The sequence below is a fragment of the Ischnura elegans genome, chromosome 1, assembly GCF_921293095.1.
Source record: "Ischnura elegans chromosome 1, ioIscEleg1.1, whole genome shotgun sequence".
NCBI lineage: Eukaryota > Metazoa > Arthropoda > Insecta > Odonata > Coenagrionidae > Ischnura > Ischnura elegans.
Window position 1 is genome coordinate 65,584,921 of NC_060246.1, and position 26,636 is coordinate 65,611,556.

Sequence of the window (26,636 nt, forward strand, 5' to 3'; positions counted from 1 at the left end):
TTTATCGAGTTTCATTGTCTATTTTCATAAATTATCGCATCGAGATATTTTATTGTTCTCCTCCTCTCAGTCAGCAAACTTATATACCTAGATTTCCATTACATCTGTACACCAAACATCATTTCTTTGACATCCGCTAAAAAGTTCGCCAATTCCTTTCCCGTGATGTATGTGTCGTCGTTTCTAGGCTACCGCCATGCTATCGTCGTGCTTTTGGATCGAACTCCCGGGGTCCGGGCCGTGTAAATTGCCTTGGGTCCATTATTTCCCATCGAATGGACGGATTCCATCCATCCCCCCCCCCCCTCGCTTCTTCCTCACCCCTTAACAGTCAGACGGACTGCGTGGGCCGTGACGTCGTCGGGTAGACTTACGCAGGACGCCGCATTTATTGACGACCGTTGATTCAGGTCAAAAGTGCGACTTTAAATTTTGTGACTCGCGATATGGTGTGGGTGTGACGGATGGGCGATTCGGTACGTTACTCAAATCATCTTCAAAGCGTTTATACGGCCTTTCGCTTGGCATGAAGAATGGTATCGACTCGGTAATTCAAAATGCGATTGAAGGCGCGCATTTGTCATGGTGCTGCATTCATCCTAGATCATATCCCAGCCATAGTTGATGGTAATTTAGCTTGGGGAATTAATGATTGCCCCAAAAGCCTTTGAATAAACCCAAAGAGCACTATAAACGGAAATGGCTGAGGCTTCGTGGAAGTACATTCCCCTCAATATAGTTTCTTATGTATTTATTAAATTTTAGATACAATCCATCTCGAACGACCATTTCAGTTGATGGTTTGAGGCGTTACTGAGTGGAACTTACTCATGATGAATAAAAAATTTAAACTTTGTTTTTCCACAGAATATGTTTATAATTACACGACCATGGTTTCGACGCTCCGCGTCATTCTCAAGCAAAGAAGCTTGAGAATGACGCGGAGCGTCGAAACCATGGTCGTGTAATTATAAATATATTCTGTGGAAAAACAAAGTTTAAATTTTTTATTGACCATTTCAGTTGTTGGTTTGAGTCATAACTTGATCGGTTGTTACATATTTTTCTCGTTTTTTTTATAACTGAAGATAAAACACTTGTATGTCTCATCGAATAAGTACTTAGATGTACACATCTTTTGTAGTTTCGTAAACCTACCGTCATATTTCTTCTTCGTTTGTACGCCCGTAAAGTTTTAACTGTTTCCGAAATTTCATTAGGTCTCACATGGAAAGCCATTATCTTCTGAGTTCAAACACTCGTCATAAATAGCCTAAAACAGATGCTATTGATAGCTCATTAGTCCAGTTTAAGTACGGAAGAGAGGCAACAGTGTTGCGAAATATTATTGCTACTCTGTATTTTTCCTGTATCTCTCCTTAATTTCTGCACTATGTCGCACAACAACGAAACTGGCCGTTTGTAAAATCACATGTGAAATTTTCAAAGTTTTTTTTAATTTAAAATGAAGCAATTTCACCAAGGCACGCCTCAAACCATCAATTTTTTTCCGGCTTTAAAAATATTTAATTCAAACTCTAATGGATTCCTTGAGAGTAAAATGCACTTATATTACGTCTGCTTTGTAAGCCCTTGGTGGAACGAATAACTCCCCGCGTTTTGAAGTCGAGCGTGAGGTTGGATCGACCAGAAAACCACGGCCATTCGAAGGATTCCCGCGTTTCCCGAGAGAGCCATGTGGACCACTCCAATTTGAGTCATCATCAGTGGATACACTTCGCGGGGGAAATGTCGGGCCATCCATTTGCACCTCCCCCTCACACCATGTGCGTGCGAGCGCGTCCATTTATTTTTTGCTCGTCACCATCCACTGTCCCCGACACTTCTTTAATGCGTCTTTGTCCACGAAAATCCGATTTGAGGACAGTTGCTCAGCTTTCCAGTTTCATCCTCCTCATCTAATGACGGCCATTTTTTCCTTCTCTGATACGCTCAATTCCTAGTGCATATGGAACATGGGAAAGTATTCAAAACCACTTTTGATGTCATAAAATTATGCTAATACGTGTTTATATCGGCATATTCCGTCATTCCGCTCGTTTCTTGCCGTTTCCGTGCTAGAGAAGGTTAATTATTACGGCATATGTGTGTGATTTAAAGATTTATTTCTCTACGTCATGCGTGTGACGGAAAAAGTGAGGTTTGATTGGATTCTCTCACGCTTGGAATTGTTTTTTTAAAACTCTAATTCCTCTTGGTTAAAATTAGTTCTTTTTTGAACGTATCTTGATCAAAATAGTCATGCCTACATATATCAACGGCGGTGGCTTGGAATATTTGGTCTTACTCTTCATTTCCGCTTCAAGGATACGCTGTTATACACACCATATGTTAACGTGCGCGGTATTATTTACAATCGTAAGTTCGATGAGTTTTTGATTTGCTTTTGATTCGCGTGGCTGCTTGCACTATCCTTGTTGCACATCAGGTTATTAGATACCTTTCCATGTAATCAACTGCGGAGGAAAGGTAGGATTTTTCTGTACGCTTTTCTGAATTAAATATCTTTACTCTTTGTTCCTTAATATCGATTACGTCCAGAGTTTCTCGAACCCGACGTGAGAAAAAAATGAAGCCATGAAGTCTTGGGTTGTAATTAACCCAACGTTTATCAAAATATTCCCCCGGACCCAAGTATTCCCTCGGAGATATTCTTCGTCCAAGGCACGGTTCGTGTGTGCCGGGCTATTTTCCTTTCATCGTGGACGCTGGGAAAACCACCCTGGTCCCTTTGTGGAGCGCATGTGGGCGGTAATGAGTGGACTTGGGGGACTCGTGTGTGTGGTTTGGGCGGCCGGGCCTCTCTGAATTGGAAGAGTGAGACGAAGAAGGCCCTTAAACTCACTCCTCTTTCGTCCCTTGTGTGGCGTCGTGACTTTTTTTTTAAATAATTATTTGCTCATCTAAACCTTCGCACTCATTTTTATTATACCGCCTAGCATTCTCTAGTCTCTCTCACCACAATCCCCTGTTCCTTTCCAAAACAACCTCTTGACAACGTCTTAAAAAACAAACATTCAATCATTATTAGAATAAAACATTTAATTTAAACCATCGATTGTTATAGCTAAGAAAAATAGTAAAAACAACACAACCAGAAATACTTATTTAATAAAATTAATAAGCAGAAAATCCTCGTGGACGACCCTTATTTTTCGTATTCTCTCCTAGTAGTGGATACAGAAAAAACTCAAGAGAAGGGGGGGACGAAATATTTATCTTGAGCTGCCTTTACTTTAATCGTAATGAAAAATAAGTTGTAGCAAATTTTAAGCAGGTTACATTTAAAATGATTATATACTCGTACAAGACAATGCCAATTATGATATAAAAAAATTACAATTCTGGTTCTGCAATGTTAGGCCCCGAAAGGGGGGGCACGCGCCCCTCGCCCCCCGTATGTTGCCTCTGCTGTCTCCTCATCTTCCTCTTCTCTTTGAAACCCTATTCCAGAACTCCAATATATTTCCTGGCCTTAAAAAAACGATAACTTAAGGGAGAAATTTTGTCAACCGGATTGGTGTAGAAATTCATATTCCCCTTAACATTAAAGAACCTTAATAAATGCTTAGAAGGGACTTAGCATGCCCATTTCCTTTTTATTGTTAACGGCTAATGTCCTAACACCCCCGCCACACGTCTATTGAGGCGTTTTGCGGTTTTTGGTGTAGCTTCAGATGCAGATGAAGGACGGAGTGGTTCATTTAGGCCCGAAATCGAAATGTTCTAAAATAAATAGCAAATGGTTGGGAAAGATAAGTGGTTACGAAAGAAAAAAATCTTCTTTATTCAACCATTTTCTCATTACTTTGATGTCAAATAATGCATAAGTTGGCGCCCACTTTTCGTGTATTGGTGACCTCAATAGAATTTTGCCTCGTTAAGTGGTTCAAAGAATTGCTCGCAAAAGTGTTGATACCAACAAAGCGCGTGACGGATTCGTGATTCTAAGAAGGAACCTATTTGGCATGAGTCAGTGACCTCATCAACTTATCTGCGAAAAGGTTAGGGCCGTCCAGTAGCTCGATAATTAGTAGATGGCCGTAAAATGGAAAAACTCGTGTCAATCTATTCTCGTACTCTATCACAAGAGACAGTAATGAATAATTTGTGAACGAGACCATTTTTCGAATATTAGGAATTATTTATCTCAGAACCGTAGATAAGTAGATACTAGTCTACACGTTTATGGCTGGTGTCGAAGGGTATGGGTGTAAAGACGCTGATTTTCAAATTGATATCGTTGTAGATGACATTATGTTGGTTGCCTATCTACCTAAGATGATGGTGAACGGTTTTTGGATGGTAAATCAGCTGTTTGTATCCATCATGATTTCATTGTCGATGATGACACCTAACGTTATAAATCCGGGGTGTGCCATATTTCCTTACCTTCAGGCAGAAATTGAATTTGTCTTGGCCCCATGGGACGTAACTCCTAGGACTTTCACTTGATTTTTCTATGAATAAGGTGATATGAACCAAATTTAAGCAATCATCTCTCCTCGAGCACTTTTATTCCCCAAGCTGTTGCACAAATTAATAGGTAACATTTTTCGGTCCGCTTGCAATGGTATGAGGGGCCGAAGTTCGCCCTTGGGCCGCTAGTTGTCCCACCAACTTTTTTTAGACTATTGGTTACATAAGTCTCTGACAGTTACTCATCGCCAATCACATGGCCATTACTAAACAGATGCCGATCGATAATCGGCTGGCCATTGATCATTGAAATCAAGAAATCGATGCCCACGATCGAAAATTGATCGCATCGATTGATCTTCGACGTCGAAACTTCGTTGCTAAAATCGCCCCTCGAGCAGAGACCTACCTCACCCATCCCACCTTTCCCTCTCACCCTATCCCCAGCCCTTTTCCCCCTCCATTGCCCCCATCTCCTCCGCCCCCGATACTTGTCTCATTCCACCATGGGAGAGCTTGAGTCCGGCCGCCTTTGCATCTATGATCCCACCAGCGACCACCCCTCCTCCGCGCCCACCCTTCAACGGCTCACCCTTTTGTCCTTGCACCCCCCGCCAGCCACCCTTTCATGCCCCCCTCCTCAGTGGACCACCTTATTTTGACCTTCTTCCTCTCTTTCTCTCCCTTCCTCCCTGGTCCACCTCACTTTGGTGTGTCTCTTGCCCCTTCTCTTTTTCATCCCCCCCATCTCTCACGTCCACCTTCTTTCTCCTTCTTTTCATCCTCTTTCCCTTCCTCTTTTTCTCTCTCCCTCTCTTTCCACCATGTTCTTTGTCCTCTCCCCCTTCCCTCTTCCTCCTCTCCAACCGCCTTTCGTCCTCTCTTCGGTGCGACCCTCACACTCCCTTTCCCAATGCCCGTTTTCACCGGCACCCAGATCCCATTCTCGTGGGACTACGGGGTCCCACAAGGCTCTCATCTTGGTCCACTTCTATTCTGATTGTCGCTCACTCTTCATCCTCTGCTTCTACGTATACTTCAGGGCGTTTTCAATGTAATTAGAATGTGTAAAAATATATTGCATGTATGCGCATTTACATGGATTCATAGAGATTGAGGGCGTTGAATGCAAGTTTTTATATGTTTCGGCCACTATATCGGTCGACATCGGGAGAAAGACTGTAGTAACTTATACTAGCAAATGTAAAGATAACATACATAACGATAAATAATGAAGATAAATTGGAGGAAGATTCTATTTAGAAAACTATTACATTTAACATGTACATACATTGCTGTATGTATTTGTTGGATGGTGTGTGTTTGCGCTTTGGGATGCCTCCCTATCTTTACAACAAGGCCCTTTTACACCGCTTTCCCTGCGACTTAACTCCGCCTCACTCCCCTGTACAAACACCTCTTCCTCCCCCTCCCCGCTCTCCCTCCTCCCCCCCTCTCTCTCTTTGCTTTGCTCTGGCTTATTATTGATCCCAAATGTGTGACGTCACCGCTGGCATCTCCTCCTCCTCTTCCAGCCTCCCCTCCTTCCCCTCTCCTCCGGATGTCTCCCCTCTCCCCCTCCCTCGGAGCCTTTCTCATCCTCTCCTCTCATCTCTCTTTATCTTCTTCTCTCGCTTCTTCCCGACCATCGCCCGAGCGCAGCCTCCCACCGATCCCGCACCATTTTTCCCCGCGCTGCACCCAACGTCACACTTTTCCGCACAGTCCGACCGCGACCATATGACGAGCTCTCCCCTTCTTCCAATTTTTCTCTCTCTCTCTTTCTGTGTGTGAGAGCGTGTACTCACTACAGCAAGGGTCTTCAACCCCCAGCCCTCTACCCCCATGCGGCCCGCCGCCTGATTTCTTGCGGTCCTTAAGAGGCTAAAGAAAATATATTACATCGAAAACCGAATATCTCTATACACTCGCCAAAAATTGCATTGTTTGATTGAAATTTTTGACCAATAAGGATTGTTGCTCTTTGAAATAACATGTTTTTTAATATTTAATTGATGTGGTGTTAAGTGAAGTGGAGCATTGTGGCACTCCAGACGATGTGAAATCGTTTTTTGGCCCTTGCATTAAAAAAGATTGGAGACCCCTGCACTAGAGGAAGCAGCCCCTTCCCCTGGTGCACTTTCCAGCGCTGTCCTTCATGAGAGAGGAGTGGAGATGGTGGGTTCAAGGGGGATGACAGAGAGAGAGAAAGTAATGCTTTTGTCTTCCCATCCATCATCCGCGATATACATCATCATCATCATCATCCCTCTACATCCAGCCATTGGTCCACTCCCAGTTTTTAGCTCCTGCGTCTATATCCTATTTCATCTCCTCCTCCTGCCGTTCTCTTGACCTACCCGTCTCATCATCCGGAAAGCAAACAAGCTTGCACGGTTTTCCCATTTTCGTGTCCACCTCGCAGAAATACCCGTGCCATCTCACTTCCCCGCACCACCGTGGTCGCAACGCTCGTTCAACTCTCTGCTCCCTTCCCACTCGAGCGGTTGTACCAATGCATACTGTAGTAACATACCCAACTACCTTTATCAATCTATGACATGGATTAAAAGTCCGTCTTGACAATTAACTGCATGTGCTCTGGTAAAATAGCACGTGATTTGATTCCCTGATGCACAACTGCACGGCGGTATACATTAGTAACTTATCTCTGATAAAATAGCGTATGTTACAACACACACACTAGTTAATCTTATTATAATTCACTATAACGAGTAATTGAATAACGATACGGAGGTTAACATGGTATCCATAAATACCTACATCTTATTTGAGATGCAGTTGGTACTAGATATGGGGTCTACTTAATATTCCTAGAAAATTTTCAAGATGAAAACGTAAGTGTCACACAAGTAGTACATCAAGAAATTTTGAAAAGATACGGCTGGTTGAGCGAGATTGATGCGTAAATTTATCGAATACTATGAACATAGTCAATGTAAGACTAACGCTACAGCCTTGCACCAACTCAGGAAAACACTGCTTCCAAATTTGCCGCCTAAAACTCAGCGAGCACAGAGAGTTAAGTTTATTTATATAATACACTCACTCTAAAAAAGAGGCCTACGGAAAAAACGCACGAGAAAAAAGGTGAGGCCCACACATGTAGGAATAGAAAATTAATAACATAGGAATCGATAACAGTACAAAGATACAAGACCAGAGACTGGAGAGAGAGATGAACTAGCGTTGAACGATGGCGGAGATACTGTGGGTATTAAGTGCGTTGTGTTTTACCGAAGTGTTTTAGTACTTTCTTTAGAAGTAGTCTCCCTGAATAGACTCTATACTGCTAAAGATGTTTCCATCATTAATTATTTTATCTCTGTCAGGGTTTTGGGGTACTCCACTTTTTGAGAAAGATGCTAGAGTATGAAATTTTAACCTCCAATCAAACCTCATTTCGGCTGTTTCCTTAAATTCTGTGTTAGAGCAAGATGTTCAAAATCAAGAATCTCGGTGCCAGCTCTTTTCTCATGAGTATTAAATTTTGTTGATAGTTCTGGTTGACATTAAATCTCAATTACTCCATCTCAAGAGAGTCCAACTCGAGATTAAATGCATCAGAATTTAAAATTATGTTTGGAAGAAGCTGGCGTACGACTGGCTACGCTCATAACCATTTTACTCAACGGTAACTTCTTCATTCTTGAGAAAAAGGTGATTGTCGAAAACGTTCGAAATGCGGAGTTACATATCCGGAAATCAGATTAGTTTGATGCTAGATGTCCTTCAATACTCATGTCTGAGATACTGGTACTTTAATGTGTACCGGTCACATCTATAGCTAACCTCTCCCGCCGCGCAGCTAGATCCGGTCTCGACCCACTTTGGCAATCTCGCTGGAGGGGTTGGGCGGAGGGGAAGGTGGAGAGGGGAAGGAGGAGAGGGTGGGTGGGAGAGGGGGGATGTTGAGCCACAAGTTAAGGAGGAGGATGGATCGAGAAACGAATGGCATAGGTCATTTTCACAAAATATGGTAATCTAGTTTTGCCTCGGTGGAGGCGTGGTTGCCTAGTGGGTAGAGCGCTTGGTTGCTGATCGAGGGGTCCTCGGTTCAAACCCTGGTTGAAGGCCTCGGGTACCCCCAAACAAAACCTTCGAAGCGCAGGGTGCCCAGGGGATAGAAACTGGTCCCTCTGTCTATCCTGAATGTCTGAAACTCACGCGCTTGTGGCTTAGTTCGCAGTGACCTCTGCTCTCACCTCTACTTCGAACCACTAAGTTGAGTCGCTGAATAGTGAGAATTGTGTCTTAATCGAATGAGGGCCAAAAAGATAGTTTTTCCATGCCGTATGTCCTGCAAATCGTTTTTGAGAATTCCCATGAACGTTTTCACAGAGGTTCGTGTATGAGAATGCCAAAAATTTTGTTTTATGTCATGAAAACTTATGTCGATTTGGCATAAAAGTGATATTATATTCAGAATACCTTAAGAATCGTTATACAACATTAAGGTAAAGGTCGTCATGGTTCAGCGTTTTGAATTATTGGCAAATGAATGCCGTAAAATCAAACAATGCTACTTACCTGAAAATGTGGAGGCGGAGGGCTCCGATAGCCTGATGACTATCGACTTCAAAATTTAAGTGTTGACTATCCAAATCATTGTGGCCTCGTTTTGCTTTTTAACCACCTACAGTGTCGTCTATGATGGCAAAAAATTATAACAAAATATTTGTTTTGAATTCCTTTTCTTGCGGAATTACTTCATCATCAATCCCCCTTCGTCTCCTCTGCAATCCCTTCCTTTAAAATACTTACCTTATCCTCTTCACCCAACTGGTTCCATCCCAACACCCCCATTCCTTTCCTTATATACGAACCAGTGGCTCACGACGATACGCCCTTCTTAAAATTCGAGCTCTATACCCACTTACGCCTCTCATCACAGAATATCTCATCCTCCCTTATTCCGTATTAGCTTACGCCCTGCCGTTCCATTTCGCCCCATTATCCTCCCCCTGTCGCCTCCCGTCCCCCACTCTCTCCCTCGTAGTTGCCTCCTCTCCCGGCGTCCGTCTTGAAAGCGCTCGAGGAGCCGTGGGTGCGGTAGGGTGTGCGCGGTGGGTGTGTCTTGTGTGCCGCCCAGGGCCAGCCACTTTCTCCCCTGGTCACGGTTCCACCGTCAAGGGTTCGTTTCAATGCGTAACTCCGTGCTGGTCACATATCCAGGGGTGGTATCTAAGATCAACGTTCACATTCTCGCTATTCTATCCCAGTTTGCGAGAATAAATGCACGCGATCGATTCCAGTTCTCTACGCAAAAATTATTGCAACGTGCAAAATTTCATCCTCTCTACCGAGAAAAGTTTTGCATATTTTGCATTGACGTACCATTTACGAATATATTAGAAGTAGGATTTTCATTAGGTTCCCTTCTTTAATGGCGAAAATAAGTGATCGCGGAAGATGAACGTTACTCATAAAAGGTCATAAAAAATTTTCTCTGTAAATTTGCGCTAAATGATTGTGGGATGTTCAAAAATTTGATTATGTATTCTCTGATTTTTTCTGTAATGACAAAGTTGCCCGAAGTTTGAGCGAAGTAAGTGGTACGGGTCCGAGGTCATCATTTTCCTTTAAGAATTCCAAGAATTACTTCTACTAAGTCCATTTAAGCGTACCTTAAAATAAAGATGCTTCCTCTCCATATTGTTCGGTATTCTTCAGTGCTCTTTAATTCTAGGAAACATTCTACTGGAAATTCTATTTGGAAATTGATTTCCTATCTCTAATGCGCGAGATCACTGAGTCTTTCTTTATGGCCATAATATTCTCGTTCACTCATGTTGAAAGTTTTCTTTAAGGCATCATGAACTTAATTTTATGGGATTCTACTCTCCGTAACTGATTTAAAGATGCAATAATAGTTGCGTGATTCTCCCATTTCACGTGGAAGACGATGAAATAGGGCAGGGATCAGGTTTCTCGCTTTGTTATAGTACCTCGTGATATAAAACTAAAATGGTCTTTGCTTGAAGTTTTGAAGAGCATACTTAAAGCCTGGGATGGAGTGAACGTGTGTTTGCGGTGTGCAAGCGGAGGGAGCAACTTGTTGGTCACGTTGGAAATGCACGTGTTGTCACCGACACGGCTAGGCTATGTTACATCAAGTGGGAATAACATTTTTCCTTTGAACATTTTTCCTACTTTGCTGGGCACTGTGCGAGCACTTTTATTTTCAAGGAAATAAATTGTTTTTGGGAATTACGAAATTTCCGTGCGAAGCAATATTTAGTTGACTATGGGTCTTCGAAAACCCATACCTGTTATCTGCGGAATAGCAGAGCTTCCGAAAGGGGTTTTCATTGGGTCACATCTCTGGGTGGCTTCGCGACAGATAGGTTTTTCTTTTAAAAAATAACCGTCAAGTTGCCTCCGTGTGAACCTCGTAAAAACTCCCCTAAATAACATATTCATTCTCTTTACACATTTACTATTAATAACCATTGTTCATTCGTTATAAAAATAATTATCTGTCGTCTCTGTATCCAAATAAGTCTATCTGTAACATTATTCCTTAATTTTACCACTCTAGGAATTTTCAGCATACCTCGGTGTCTTCTCCATCGGTATTTCGCGACCCAATTGATGTCTCCGATAGAGTCGCACTACTTTGGATCAAAAGTAAATCTCATCTGTCACTTATTTTTTCAAGTGCCGTTGCACAAAACTCGCTTTTCCGCGATAAGTTCGTTATTATAATTAAAATATTAATAAATCGTATTTCCAGGATTTTAAGGTAAAAATATTCGGTAAGTGCGTAATCTCATGAATCTATTGCCTGGGAAGAATGTATCATCGGAAAGAGGTCCTCCTAAAACTCTTTACTTAGTCGTAACAGTGTATGACCTGCAAATATTTATATCATTCTATGGAAAATATTTATTCTTGACTTTATCGGGGATTTTGGCTCAAGAAGACGTGAAAACCGATTGGTTTTTGTATGATTAATTTAAAAAAAAGGTATTATCTCACATCACTATGATTGCACGACTTCGATACCATTTTAGAGTTCTGAGTTTTGTTTAGAATAATATATTCGCTTATGCGTCCAGCCGCAGTAGATTGTACCAATCACGCGTCCAAGGTGATGATGCTATTGATTTACGCCACACTTTTTAAATCAAATGGAATAATTAACCATTGAATTACGTGATACCGTATGTATAAAGTGTTTGTGTTCGTTTTAGAGCGCAGTTCTTGCAATTGGTAGCCGTTGTGTCCATCCTTTATCTGTCATTAAAAACTGTAGACTCATCTGTTGATGGAATTGGTTTAATTTTTACCTTTTACTGTCACTCGTTTCAATCGGCATACCCAATTCTGTGGTTTTTCAGTTCGTTCACGCTTTCAGCTTTCATTTTAATTGCAGTTTCCTCAAAGAGCGAGTTTTAGTTCAACCAGTCCCGTTGAACTATTCAATACCATTCACGGTGTCCAAACCTCCCGTGTCGAAATGGATTTGACGGTACATATTTAAAGCACTTAAAGAGACGCCAGCGACGGAGAATCCATCATGGCATTTCAGAAATGGATGAAAGCTTTTTCAATAGGTAATCCAATTTTCGATTCGCTGAGGTTTTAAAGCTTAATACTCATAAAAATATTTCATATATCCGTAGCTTAATTGCATTTATCGATGGAAAATGACGTAATGATGTGATTCCGCCCATTTTCGGTCACATGAAAAGGTATCAAACTTCAAAATTAGCCAATGTAAGCGTTGCTCTGGTTTTCGCCAGCAGGCATTGTTTTCCGAAATACCACGATTCGAAAGAATGGTTAACACTATACCGAAAGTTGATGCGTAGTTTTCCGCGGCGTTGTCTAGATGATGTCTCCATGCTTCTGGATTTCACCGCGTGGATATTCTTTGCGACGACACAAGAAAATCCACACGGTGAAACCCGGAAGCATGGAGACATCAACTATAGCGAAAGCTCGGCTATCCATGACTTTAATAAGTAATTGCATCCATTTAGTTAAATGGCTGCAATTTAGTGTTGTTAGTGGCTGAGCAAGGTTTTATGTGTTTCGCTCTCCAGAAAATATAAGTGCCTATATATCTCTCAAGTCAACTCAACTACGCCGCAAATTCATCAAGCAGTAACACTCTTTGATGCATTGAAATAGATTATGTCACGTTTCTTTAAGTAGTTCATCTATGACAGGGATTGATAAGTGCTCTCTCGATTGTAAATCTGAGATGATAATGATAGAAACATCCATTAAAGCTCAAATATTACGCCGCAGAGAAACCTCAAAGTGCGTCGATATAACGTTCGTCACACCTAAATAAGATAATTTTCCTCAGCCTTCATAATATTCGTATTTATTCTTGATTTTATGGACAATTTATTGCAATTTTTCAAAATTTTCGCACTTGGAAAAATGCCTTGGTTCCGAAGATTGTTAGATGGCTAACAGAAAGGGATTGGCCCGTGTGATGGACCGAACACGTGTAGAAAATTTCTTTGCCCCGTAAATTTATAGGGGTGAATGTAGTTACGTCATCGGTGAAAGGTTGAGCTCGTTAAATGAATGGAACTGTGGCGCAAGGTAATCCTTTCAGGGCCACGAGGAATGATTTTAGAGGAGAATTGTAGTTGGGGAGAAAATGAGAATTTCCCGAGGCGAAGAAGGTGACTGGAAACGTAACCCGAGGAAATAAACTAGAATCAAGGAACAAGGAAAAGCAGTCGTAACGTAATACCAAGGACGGATAGAGTAAGGCCAAAGATAGAATTGATGAGCGAGGAAACATTCGATGCTGTCGGAGAATTACTTAGGCAAGAATGGCTCCGAGGACAGATTCAAGAGAGATAGCTGTACTCAGGATGTATTATCTCGATGACAGCGCTCGAGGTCCGTGAGGGAATTGGCTGAAAATATTTTAGCAGCCCGGCTTTTGCCCCATTTCGCCTCGAATTCACCTCGTTGAGTCATTAACGCGGCAGGTCGCGTCCTTCCAAGTCTCTCCCATGATTCAGTGCGATCCTTAAAGGGAAAAAATACAGTGAATGGGGTCCTGGGGAAATTGCATCCTTGGGATTTGAATGCTCGGCAAGGGGATGAAAGGAGGTTAAACAACAAGTGTAGGGGTTTGCCTCGGTCAAGGAATCCCCGAGTGTTCCGCCTCCCGCGGGCCCTGCCCCCGCCTTGGCAACAGGCCACCGAGACGTTTGGTCGCGTGGGGCGGAGAGTGGCGAAAGGAAGGGATCACGTCTTTCAAAAAATTCGTCTCCTTCAGTTTTCGAGATTCCTCCTCAAGGTGTCGAGACGACTCTCGTTTTGCCATTATTTTCTTAGAGAATTTTGCGCTCTCTCTCTCCCGAGCCACTTCAACTCCGTCGACCTTCGTTCCCGGTCTGTTTCTCCTGAGTCGACGTTCTGGTTTCTTCCCGGCGCGAATATTCTTACCGCTGTCGTTCTTGTAAATCCTTAGAAGTTTGAGAGTTTTAGATGTCCAGCTTCTCATGATTTATGATTATGTTTTGGTTCGAGGTTATCATATAATTTCAACTGGTGATCTCTTTGCCTTGCATAAAGATTAGTGTAGTCTATTCTTCTAATGAGAGACTTTTCGGAGTATGTTCTCGTTATATTTTGTTTATAAGTTAGTGTTTTTGCTTTTTGCTAGATACCTAGTGAGTACTTATATCCTTTACATTTTCATTTTGATTGTATCCTTCTATGCATTTCTTTATTAACTCTCACTTTACTCTTTCCCATTTTATTCTGCGTATTATTCATATGCTTAGCTATTTTTCTGCCCAGTTTTTGGGACAGGAATTATATTGAACTTCATTTTACCATTATTTTCCTTGATACTTTTGCGCTTTGGCGAGGAACTTCAACTTTGTCGACCCCCAGCTTCGCTCAGTGTTTCTCTCAGCTCAAGGTTGTGGGTTTCTTCATAATCTTCCCATTCAAATCTTGGTAGGTACTTCAATTTGAAAGTGTGATTTTGTTTCCATTCTCTTATGATGCAGGGTCATGTTTAAGTGTCAGGGTATAATGGCATAGCACCCAGTGATGAAAGTTTCCCGTTTAAAAAATAGTAATTACAGAATTTACTGCGAGTCACTCGCGAGTAGGTAATTTAAGTTGGAAAGTTTTTCGTCGTGTTCTTTGCCTTTGATAAATTATTATGTACATGTTGGTGTACATGTTTTCGTTGCGACTGGTCCCGGCGGCGGTAGGGTCAACTCTCAGTACTTATTTGGCAATTAAAGCATATGCAGTTCCTTTTGTGGTATATGCTAAGCCTCATCTTATATTTTCATTAATTTTCAAGCTCGTTCGAGTCACTTCAGTTCTTTTTCACGGGATAAAGACGCGTGCGTGATTCTTCCAATTTTTTATGCCCCGTGGATAACTCAAGTTGGGATAAGTATGTTTCGTATGCACTCCCTTCTGATATCGTCTAGTACACGTTTGTCGCACCTGGGCATCGTCAATTATTACAATCAACGGGTGGTTTGTGTTCCTTAAATATTTTGTTATCATTTCAAATGAAAGGAAACGGAGAATCTCTCTTCTCTTTCGTTGTCAAGTCCTTGATTGCGTATTTTTTGGGTTGTGCCCTTTTTAAGAATTTCATGTAAAATATTTGGCTGCTATATATTTGTATTTCCCCTTTATCATACTTCTTCCGGGATAGAATTTTCCTTAATTATTTGCATAGGTTTGAAATAAAATGGCTCTTTTGTTGATTTGTAAACTCTTAATGAAGTTATACCTCGCATTCTTTTCCTTGTTAAACATTCCTTTCGTGTCATCAGGTGCTTTGTGGCGATGATTTTGTTAATATTCTATTCGATGCGTTTAAGTAATAATTTTTCTATGGATTTTATGGGATCTTTCAGTGCTCGTGCAGTGTGTTTTGGTGAAATGCTTTCATTTTAATTAAAAATCCTTTTTAAAATTCCAAACAATCCCTTTTGAGCTCTTCTGAATTTTTTGGGTGAATATTTTCTTCCTTAATGAGTACATCTCCTCATTTACGGTCCTTAAGCTGAAAAGGAGATGAAAGTAGAACATAGAATTCATGCTGTGTGTCCGTGCTTCGGTGTTGCTAGTTACTATTGTATTTTTTTAGGGTTAGGATGCTGTTGTGGTTAAAGATATTCCTGGTATTCTTGCCTCTTCCAGCGAAAAACTTAATTAGCCACTTTTATTTTTCTTGAGTATGGAAAGAAAATTACATAGCTGCCTCTTTTTGGAGTTGTAGTGACTCTGCAAACGCGGTAATTTCAGTGTTATAAAGAAATGTCTGTAAATTTTTGCGTTAGTTTTAATAACTTTTCGAAACCGTAGTTACTTGCTTAGGTGCAATAAGTGTAGAATGGTTTTAATTATTCCTCTCTCTTTCTCTCTCCAGACTCTAGTCTTGTATCTTTCTACTCTTATCAATTCCTGTGTTATTAATTTTTTATTTCCACATCTGTGGGCCTCATGTTTTTTCTATAGGCTTCTTTTTTTTGGAGTGAGCGTCTCATATAAATAATCTTTACTCTCTGTGTTCGCTGAGTTTTAGATGGTAAATTTGGAATCAATGTTTTCCTGAGTCGGCGGAAGACTGTAGCGTTAGTCATACGTTGAGTATGTTGATAGTGTTCGATAAATGTTGCTGGGTACCATATTTTAGGAGTCGAACAATTAAAATTTGTCTTAGATTTGAAGTAAAAAACCTTTTTATTTCCCGTCATAGCTGGCAGTCTAATGATCACTTGACTCGGAAAAGCGGTGAATGAAAATGAGCTGTTGAAGATTTTTAAGAATATCCTTCTCAGGTTTAATCATTAACGAGATTCACGGCGAAAAAATGTCACAATATTCCGGTAGTTCATTCAAAACTGTCAACCCTTTAATAGTGATCTGATTTTTTTTCATCAATTTTTATTCTATTCCTATGAAAAAGACGACTTTGATTTTGTTGAATATTTTTGCAACGTGTTTAACATTGGAATTTTTAATCGATTTTCCAATTAAACAATGTATATTTCATTCAAAAATATGAAATTGATTTTTTTCCTAAATTAATTTTTCGTGTCCATTTTCGGTCCGTCTGATTTCCTCATTCAGTTATGGAATGTTGAATGATAAATGACGGGAGGATATTGATGCAAATTGCCTTCGCAGAGCTCGAGTTGAGATGGTTATTTCCTGCTGCGTTTGATCTCCGCATTGAATATTTCAGTAGTTCGTTTCCGGAAGAAAAAAACTCCTTGATGGCGTAATTATTCGTCAGCATTTCTACATACTTCATTCCAAAAAAATCGCCCAAACACTCTTTTGCCCTTTTTAATCACTACTGTTTATATGGCTTTACTTTTGGAAGTACTGCATACTTAGAGTGAAAAGTTATCCGCAGATACACCCACAAAAATTTACTCAAAAAGGACAAATGTTTTATCATAAAGACATGTGAAGCGCTTAAAAACATGCTTTGAAGAGTAAATATCTTTCGTATTGTTAAGCATTTTGTTTCTGCTTTACGCACTATGTTGATTGCGTCATAGCTGTTTCTGCATCAAGTGTCTCCTTCTTATAAGACCGTTGGCCATGACGAGAACCGGCTTTGGACTATCAGGGAAATGCTTTGTAGATAATTGAGAAAGTAAGACGAGCACAATATACCTGGCTATAAATGAATGCGTGTCCGCAGCTGATGATGTGATTGCTACCCAGCCGAAAGTTAGGCGGTCCCATGCATCCCGAAATAGGTCGAATCTCCAGAGGATCCTCCTGCTTTCTTTCCAAATACTTCGCTATCCCTTAATCCGCTTCCGCTCATGAAACACTTACTTTACAAGTTTGGATCGTACCGAACTATTGTAATTCTAGTTACTTGCACTCTAAAAATCCGTTTCCTTTTGAAAATTGGTCGCTCTCTTCCACATACATATGCCAATCGACGTTTTAAACGAGTTTCAGATTCGTTAATCAGCCAAAGGAAGTTGGTGGAATAAAGCTGTTGAAAATAGTTGGTGGAATTGTTTCGTTCCGCTGAATGTTCTATGGTTGTTCCTGTCAAATCAAATGTCTTATTCCTATGCTAGAATTTTATTGTAATTTCCAGAGTTTATAGTGTCTCTGTCGCGATTTACTAGTCATAAGTCAATAGTAAGCTGAATGGAGATTTAACCTTACAACCTTCCTCCTCCATGTCGAGAAGGCGATGTAATTTTTTAAATATTAGTTCACAAAAACATATTTACGTTTGAAATACCTGTTTTAGGATGAGAAACCTTTAATCTTATGCTTGGTTAACACCAATGTCAATTTTTTCTTATAAGTGTGAATAAGCAGCCGTGTTCTTCACTGTGCAGGATCGGATGTTATGTTCTCAATCCAATGTTTTATGCATTAATTATCACATGAAATTCTAATTTCAAACTTTTATTCTCTCCTTCCCTCCACAGTTTCTTGGACGACTTGGATCGCTTGGGCGCGAAGGATTACCAACCCACGGAACAGGACATCCTTCGGACGCGAGTAAAGACGACGGGAATCGTCGAGGTGCACTTCTCCTTCAAGAACCTCAATTTCAAGTGAGTTTCATCCTGATTGCGTACATTAGCAAATTTTCTGGTTTTAAGAATTAACTTTCAATAGCATTTCATTATTACGGCATACTAAACGAAACCAATCAATTTAATAATCTTAAGTAACTTGGTGGGATCTGAATATGAAATAAATTGTAACGTCTTGCTCCGACATTTTCAACAAAAAATATTATCAGGTACTTGCTAAGCGTTTATTTTCCCTGTTTTTGTTTGATTTCTGGAATTGGACGTCAATCTTCTGCTTAATTTTGAATGGGCTGGATTTTAATAACAAGTTATTGAAATCCTCTCCCTTTTCTCTGTTTAGGAGGTGGTACGTTTTGGGGTGGCTTAAATAAGTATAGTGAGTATAGGAGGGATCTTTGGCTGTAAATATTTTCCCAGATGAAAACAATTCCTATGAGGCAAAGGCGAGAAAGTGCTGCTAAGTAATTTTTTTACAGCGCTTCCTTAACTTGTCTTCGTCAAGTCTCCATTTGGTCTGGATCCACGTGTGGTCCTTATCCTTTTCTCCATTGCAGCCATTCACTTGGTAAATACTTAGCGGCTTCCCTGATTAGTTAACATTTTGTGGGGAAACTATCATACGCAGAAGATTTTTGATTATTGTTAACTTCATAAAATTGGGATGACTTCAACTTCAGAAGTCTTGTAATTTTCAAGGTGGGTTTTATTTGATGGGGCAGACTCTGCATAAACTCTCAGTCTCAAAAGGGTTCGTGTTTGAAGTCAAATTTTGCCTTCTTTCCGTGTAAGTAATTACGAAAGGTTATCACTCACTCTGCGTACCTTCCGTCTTTACTCTGATCATCATGCAGCCTTCCTTGTATCTATTTTGACTCGAAAGATGTTGATGATAAGTGGCGATAACAGAAAGGAAAGGAAAACATTGCTATTAAATGAATTAAAGGAAATCATAAATAGTAAAAACTCCACAGTATGCCAAATATCTCCCTTCTGTCGTGGTTTTGCTTGGAAATACTAAAATGATTTATATTCCTTTCGTCATCATATTTATCGTTGTTTATTCAGTGGCTCTTAATTTTATTGCAGTTCCTTGTACCAACGCGGTTTTTACTACGGCTCAGATATTTCAAGTAGGCGTCGGAAACTTGCGCCGCGTGGATAGGCATCAAGCTTTGCAGTGGTGAATTGTTACTGCTGTGCGTGAAACGGACCTTGTAGGGGACCTCGCCTCCTCTCTATATTTCCTTGTTTGCGCTGCTCTTGAGAAGCGTTCTCTTATATGTTGAGAAGCATTTTCCCACAATTACTAGTGACACAGATTTGTCTCCCGTATATTTAATCTTATTGGTTTTATTATATCATTGGATCTACTCGTAACGAATACAATTTGAAGGGACTAGGTATGACTAAAAAATATTTTCGACCATAAAAACGAAAATGAAGATATTAATTAATCGGTTCCTGGAGATATTCCGCGTTATCCCGAGTTATTGATAGATTTATATCTATATAAATCAAAATCGACCTTCAATGGATGTGAGCTAGTGCTAAATGCGAAACTTGGTTTTAATGAACGAGGCTATTTCTTTATGCAATGGCTTAAGTGCCGACACAAGTACACTCTTAAATTGCTTTGATTATGAATTATTTCGTAGTAAAATTAAATATTATGGTCCTAAAAAGAGGAAGATACAATATTCCCGAATTAATGGATATCTATACTGTGCACTTGTATTTGAAAAATATTTAGTTTTTAGTTATTTAGTTTAGAGTTCTGAGGAAGTCGTGACCGGCAACCCAGATGAATGTCTCTGTGGGGGAATGATCGAATTGAATTCTCTTCAATGGACTAAATTCCAACTTTTTCAGCAGCTTTAAATGCCTCCAGTAATGGTCACTGGGCCAGAGTATTTCATTCATTTCGATAGCTCCTCCGTTTTCCTATATTTTTTATTTTCGTTTCAGTCTCATTATTTTTTCAGACTTGAAAATACGAAGGGACGATCCTGGAAGAATTAAATGGACAGAGTGCCCTTTATGGAGCCTATTAATGCGGCAGTGATTGCCATCGATTGACTTCCTTTTTAAGGCATCGCAGTGATTAGACGCTGAACATTTTTTTCCTAGCAGAGGGGAACCCAAGGTCTCTTTGCGGTTAGCCGTTGCGTCAAGCCTTTTCGAAGTGCCTATGTCTTTTTCCGAAACTTGTTTTTCAACTTGTCGTCTGTATCTTGAGACTTAAGTCTTGTTTTTACAGATTTATTGTTTCTCATTAACTGCCTTTTTTCTATTAAAAAACTTGAAAGAACATGATTTTCACTCAAAAGTGTTATATTGTAGCAAGTTTAAGATGCTTTCGCGCAATAATTTGTTTTTTGCCTGATATCTTTTGATTATGTGAGACAACTAATGCTAGATAATATGAATTTTATCACTTTTCATGATTTTTATCTTGTTCAAGAAGCATCAAGATTCTAATTTTTGTAGTCATATTGGCTTTTGTGTCGGTTTTAATCTTTTATAAAAATATTTTTAATTCCATTTTCCTCGATTTCTTGATACAATGAAAACATGTATTTAGTCAATTTTCTGGCGATGCTAGAACACTTTCTTTAGAGTTACCTCGCAGAAGTTTCATGGTATACGAGAGTACTTAATGGTATGAGCAAGATGTTTTCGTTTTTCCAGATAGTTGAAGGTGTCTTTGTTAGAATAATATCGCATCGGCGCGGTGTTTATGCGCAAGGAAATGCACGAAGCTCTGTCTATCAAATTGACTTACAATGTTCTGTTACCTTTCATCGTAAGAACTAAGGTGCAACATTCCATTAATAAGAAAGAGAGTCATAAGTCAATAATACTTTTTTTATTATCCTTATCTCCATTTTTTTTAAGGATACAGCGGCGATATAAGTTTCACTCATAATTACTATATTATCCTTAACTCCTTCCGAAAATGTATGACCTGATTATGTACTACTTTTGATGAAAATTAGTTTATCTCCCTCCATGAAGTTCCTTTCAGTTGCTGTGAAACAAACAGAATAATTTTCTGCTGGATACTTCTGACCTGCTTGGTAGTTGTAGTTTTTGAAAAAAAAAACTTTTATCAAGATTATAGCTTTGAGTCAAGCGTCTCCAATAACGTTGGATAAGGCCTTTCTTTACAATGAAATGCGGAACTAGAAGAGTTTAAGACTCTACAGCTATTTTTTGTAACCTACCTAAATAGTGTGTAAGTTCCCCTTCACTTTAAATGACAATGGATTCTTTGTGGGGTGGAGCACTGCAAATGCAGGCGGTAGGTATGCTATGTCTTAATTTGACCGTCAAATCCTTCCCCTTCTGGTGGCGATAAAGAAGTTGCAAGTCACCTTTGATTATTCTCCGCTACCGACAGGGTTGCTTCTAGGGAAATAAAGATAGACCAAGCGTGTGTGGAAGTACGGGTAATTTTTTGAATCAACCCTGTCGATAAGAGCGGGAAGAATTCTCGGTCCGATCGAATCTTCCCTAATGTAATCGTCAAGATAAGTATCGAAGGTATTTTTTTTAGGAAGGGGGTTGAGTCTGATTTTCCTTGGCAGTGCATTTTCCGCTTCTAATTTCCGCTCGCAACTGTAGCCCATCCGTTTTCTTTTTTTCTTTTTCTTTTTTTTTTTTTTTGACGCCTCTAATATGGACTTCAAAACAGATCTCTTCATTCATCGTCCCGGGGTCGCGAGTGGCGCACACGGCTTCCCTGCCATCCGCAGACCGCTTCACGTTATTTATTTATTTATTTATTTATTATGTTTAATGTTCGCCCAACATATACATAATTATAGGGCGAACAATACAGGTATATAACTACAAAAAAAATTGAAAATAAATTGGTCACAGCCACAAAATAGTAACAATCATGATAACAATGGCTGAAAAATATTAACTAAATTTTATCACAGTCGCGAAACATATTCTTAACATCTTTTACAAAGCAGTATTTCTTTTGATACAAGTCTAGATCGTTGAAATTTTTGTTATATAGTACACAAATCCTTCGTATTGGCGTATTGGAACAATAATTTGTTTTAACCTTTTATACGTAAAATGTTCTTTTAAACCGGCTATTAACATTTGGAACTATTATTTTTATTTCCTTCCTTTACTTGCGTCGCCTCGTATCCCTCCACCACACTCTCGCCATTTCTTTGAAACTTCTCTCGTCTACCTCTCTCGCTCTCAAGTCCTCTTTCCCCCTTTATATATACTTGTGGCGACGTGGATACTGTTGGGATGAACCTCGAAAACATTCTGGGAGCCAAGGTCACGGTGCGATTTTATTTTTAAACCCTCGAGGATTTGCCGCAAGATGGGTAAAAATTCAGAATGCACCCGGTAGAGGTCTCGCTGCCAGCGCTTCTTTTTTTTAATGTCGGAGTCGAGAGACTCTGAGGGGGGATTCCGTTCTCACGAAGTCATTTCTTTTTGTAGGGTTCTCGGAAAGCAAGAACTATAGGCAGTGTGAGTCGGAGATTCACATTTCGAGTGATCGAGTCTCTAAAATAATTTTCGATGTGAATCGGATTAAATTTTCAAAATTTGGCGGCGCAAAATTAAAGCGGAGATCTGTGTGGTAACACTTGGTGATGACGATGCAATTGATTTCACATTATTAAAAATTATGTAATAATGGCAGCCGTGATCTCGTGATAAATTTTAATATGCATCAATACAACGATGACTCGTATAATAAGTACGAAACTCATTAAACGGAATGGATTTAAGTAATTGGAAAAAAAAATTTAAGTGATTAATTATCAATTTTAATTATATTTCATCAATGCATTATGTTTAATATATAATGAGATACACAATTATATTTTAATAATATATGAATTACGACCATTAGATTTATGATAATTGACCTCCGTGAGACAATTCATGGAGAATAACGGAGAGTAAGGTTATAAATATACCAATATGGTTTGTTAAACGTTTGATATGTATACACGAATTCAATAGATACATAAAATTTTGCCAAATACTATGCAGAGCTAAATATTCTGACGTACATATATATAGAATGAATTGAATGACGTGATGAACACGACAGATGATTTTTTTAAATCAAGATGATACTACAATAAGAAAACTTATTATAGATACTAATATTACTCTTTTCTGGTGTAGAAGCTGTCCCATGAGCTATAGAATCAAATTTAGCTTGATATTAATCGATTTAGTTAGATTTCGAAGCAGTCGCTAGGCTCTTAAAGAACAATTATTCCTGAAAAAAATTTAAAACTTAATAATGCTTGAACCATATCGTAAATACTTGTTTCAATGGATAAAAATGAGTATATTTTTTACGAGTCCTCTGTGAACTTTTTTTGAGAAGTAGAAATTGGTACTTGGTCACATATTGAATGGAGATAAACGTTGTGATTAGTGACTTAAATGTGAACTACCTGTGGTGTCCTTTGGAGTGGTTCCAAAATAACGTTAACAATTTAACTACGGTCAACATCGAACAAAATTAAAGTTTAACAACATTAAGGGTCACGCTTATATCGTAAAAAAAGTCACTGCCCTTCAAGTGAGTAAGTATTGAATTTACACCATGCCTAAGCATCAGTGAATATTGCCTTGATGATGGAACTTCTAGCTTAACTTCGCCTTAATAAATTACCCTCCTAAGATGTTAGCAAATTACAAAATGAAATTTAAGGCACCCCATGTATCTTCTGTAAGCAGGGACTCGGGTAAAAAGTTTCATTCTTTCTATACATTATGAAGTACTTTAGGATTGAAATTTTGCATGAAATTGATTTGGTTAGTGCACACGCTGAGATGAGATGTGTAAAAATATTTGTTGATTCGTAAAAGTGGCTCGATATTATGTTTCTGTCATCACGGATGAACCAAGGTGAAAATTTTGAGCGTCTCCTCGCTTGTACCGGGAATCGATTTCTTGCTGCGACCGGGTGAAGTAGGCCCAGTGTGCTGTGTGCCCGCTACTCTTCCCTAAGGTCGCTGGGACGGTTTCTTGGTGCATCCCTTGGAAAAGAAATGCGTATTTGCAATCAACTTTCACATTTGACGATTTCTGGAGAAGTTGTACATAGCGTGAGCCTTCTGAGGGCGCTCCGTGTTGCACCTCCCAGATACATAAAATATTTTCCAATCGAGATCTTATGAAATGGAGGTTCGATTTGGGGAAAACGTCAATCAATTCTTATAGCATTTACAAAATAATATTTAGCCCTTCATGTCATATTCTTCAGTTTATACTGTTTTATGATTTACATCTCGGAAACAGAGATATACCGGTTAGTATATTTGTTCATTTGGCTATATTTCTTTTAATACCAGCGGGTTAAAGTTGAAATGAACGTAGAGGAAGGCGAGCCTCGGGCAGAGAAGAGATGGTGAAGATAAGAGAGAGGAAATGATGCTAGATGGTTGGAGGAGATGGAGTAAGAAAACAGGGTCTATGAAAGGATGAAGAAAAAATATGTATTCATGATAAAATATAAGCATCAAATGGAATGATAGGAAGCGTGCTCCAAGCCGAATAGAAGAATTAAATACATTGGAATAGGAATTAAACGATTTCTGGGGAAGTTGTACATAGCGCTGAAGTGTCTGAGAGTTGGGAGACAAAAACAGGCACATTAGCTAAATGTGAACCTGTCTAAACGAGTATATAATATCCGATCAGTGATGGAATTTACTGTTTGTGGGTAAAATTTAATGTATCGATTCAGAAGTGTAGAGTTTTATTCTTATGTAAGCCTATGCTAACGAGTAGGTTATCACTAATCACTGGTAATATCTATTTTTTGTGGGCGGAATCTAATTTCTACGCATCTTCCCTTAGGGTTTCATTTTTTGATCAGTGTCAGTGGTTGATTGGCGATTCTCCTGCAAAACATGTAGCTTCTGCACTGATTTGGCCAGATTTATGGTTCCTGTACTCATTATCTGATCTACTTACGGGAGATGATGATAGCGGTTGATATATCCATGTGCACATTGTGCAGTCTCTCTGCGTTGGAGTATTTAAACTGGGATGGTTACATGGTGATAATGAATTTTAATGTATTGTATGGGATTCTTGACTGCCTTACCTTTTTCCTTGCCTTCCTTCTGATATACTTATTCCTTGATCTATTCGTAAGGTTTTCTACGTGATTCCTGTTTACCTCCGAGATATCCTATTCTGCAGTGAATTCAACGTTGAGCCTCAGGGAGCGTATTCACTTCCTCGACATCGATTTTAGGCCTGTAGACAGTTTCACGACGTAATTCTCGGCTAAACCCAATTCTCTGACTCCACCTCCTCCAGCTCCCCCAACCTCATATTCCACTCTAAGCTGCTTCTCGCGGACCCTCTAAGACTGAACAGTAGCCTCTCGTGTGCTAGGAATTCAACTCCTTAATTTCATGTACTACCTTCATACACGAGTGAAAGTTTTAGTGCCTAGTAAATCAAGTTGGAGGTGGTATCATGCCAAATCGCCCGCTTAGACTTCATGTGTGATTTAATCTACTTTTATTGCATTGTGATTGTTTTTTGATCGAGTGATTTTTTTTAATAAAGGGAAAGATTATTTAATTAAGATTTCGTCCATGATAATATTTTATAAAGTGTCCCACTTGTGTAAACGTACTCCTCAATATAGTGTTTCTTTGCAGTTTGAGTTAAGCGTTTTATTTTTATACTTCCAATTTCTTGATCTTTTGAATTCTTAACAATATTGCGTCATGATGGTCATAAGGTAAATAAAATTTACAGGTCAAAGATAAAATAAGCACTAACAACCATTAAACCCATTAATGCGAAATCTATCTCCTCACTTCTCCTTCACGAAAAGGTTCAATATTGTGGCATATTTATTTACATTTGTCTTGCATTTCGTCATATTAATAATGCGTCTAGTGCGTCTTATACTTAAAAAAAAAGGCAGAATTTTTCTGCTTGCTCGTATCGTGTTGACTATGAAGTTTATTTCAATTATTGAGTACTGTACAACTCTGATTGATTACCTTCATTTTTTATTTTCATTTCATGTTGCCTTCTTCCGTGGCTGATTTTCTTGTATTTTATAATCTCATTATTTTTCATTTTTCAACCAAAAGTGGTGTTTTTTGTGGCTTTTATCATTTTTTTCACATTTCCTCATTCCTATGCGTTTATTGCCAAAAATACTTCTTTTTTCCTTTCTATCTTGTAATCGCCCCCGCGTTTTCTTATTTCCAATGTCCCTTTTCATACCGTACCTAAATGCCTCGGTTTATAGACCAATTTTCTGTACCTCAAAAAGGGCCGTGAAATAATAATTCTCGCGGAGCGTCTTGAGTAATTTAAAAAATTAAAATCCAGGCATATGTCTGTCACCGTCGCCACAAAAATCTTAAGGGGACACGAGTTTCTTTGAGTAAGTACTTGAATTGGACAAGTAACGGACGTAAGCCAAGTGGGAAAAAATCTTGGAAAAGGGAAAGGAAGGAATATTTGTGAAGGAGTATTTTTTCCTCATGGTTTCGGCGGGATTATCCCTGAGGACGCTAAGGTTTTTATCGTGAGGGAGACCATAAAATGCATGTATCCAAATGCGAAATTAAAAAAAAAAATCAGTTACAGTT

At 39.4% G+C, this 26,636-nt stretch overlaps 1 protein-coding gene across 1 annotated transcript in view; it reads left to right on the forward strand.

Moving 5' to 3' along the window:
* The window catches only part of LOC124162378 (guanine nucleotide-binding protein G(o) subunit alpha), a 273,531-nt gene that overhangs the window by 180,160 nt on the left and 66,735 nt on the right, over positions 1 to 26,636 (forward strand). The window contains exon 5 of the mRNA XM_046538898.1: positions 17,895 to 18,023. Coding sequence (XP_046394854.1) covers positions 17,895 to 18,023 — 129 coding nt within the window. The remainder of the gene's footprint in view (positions 1 to 17,894; positions 18,024 to 26,636) is intronic.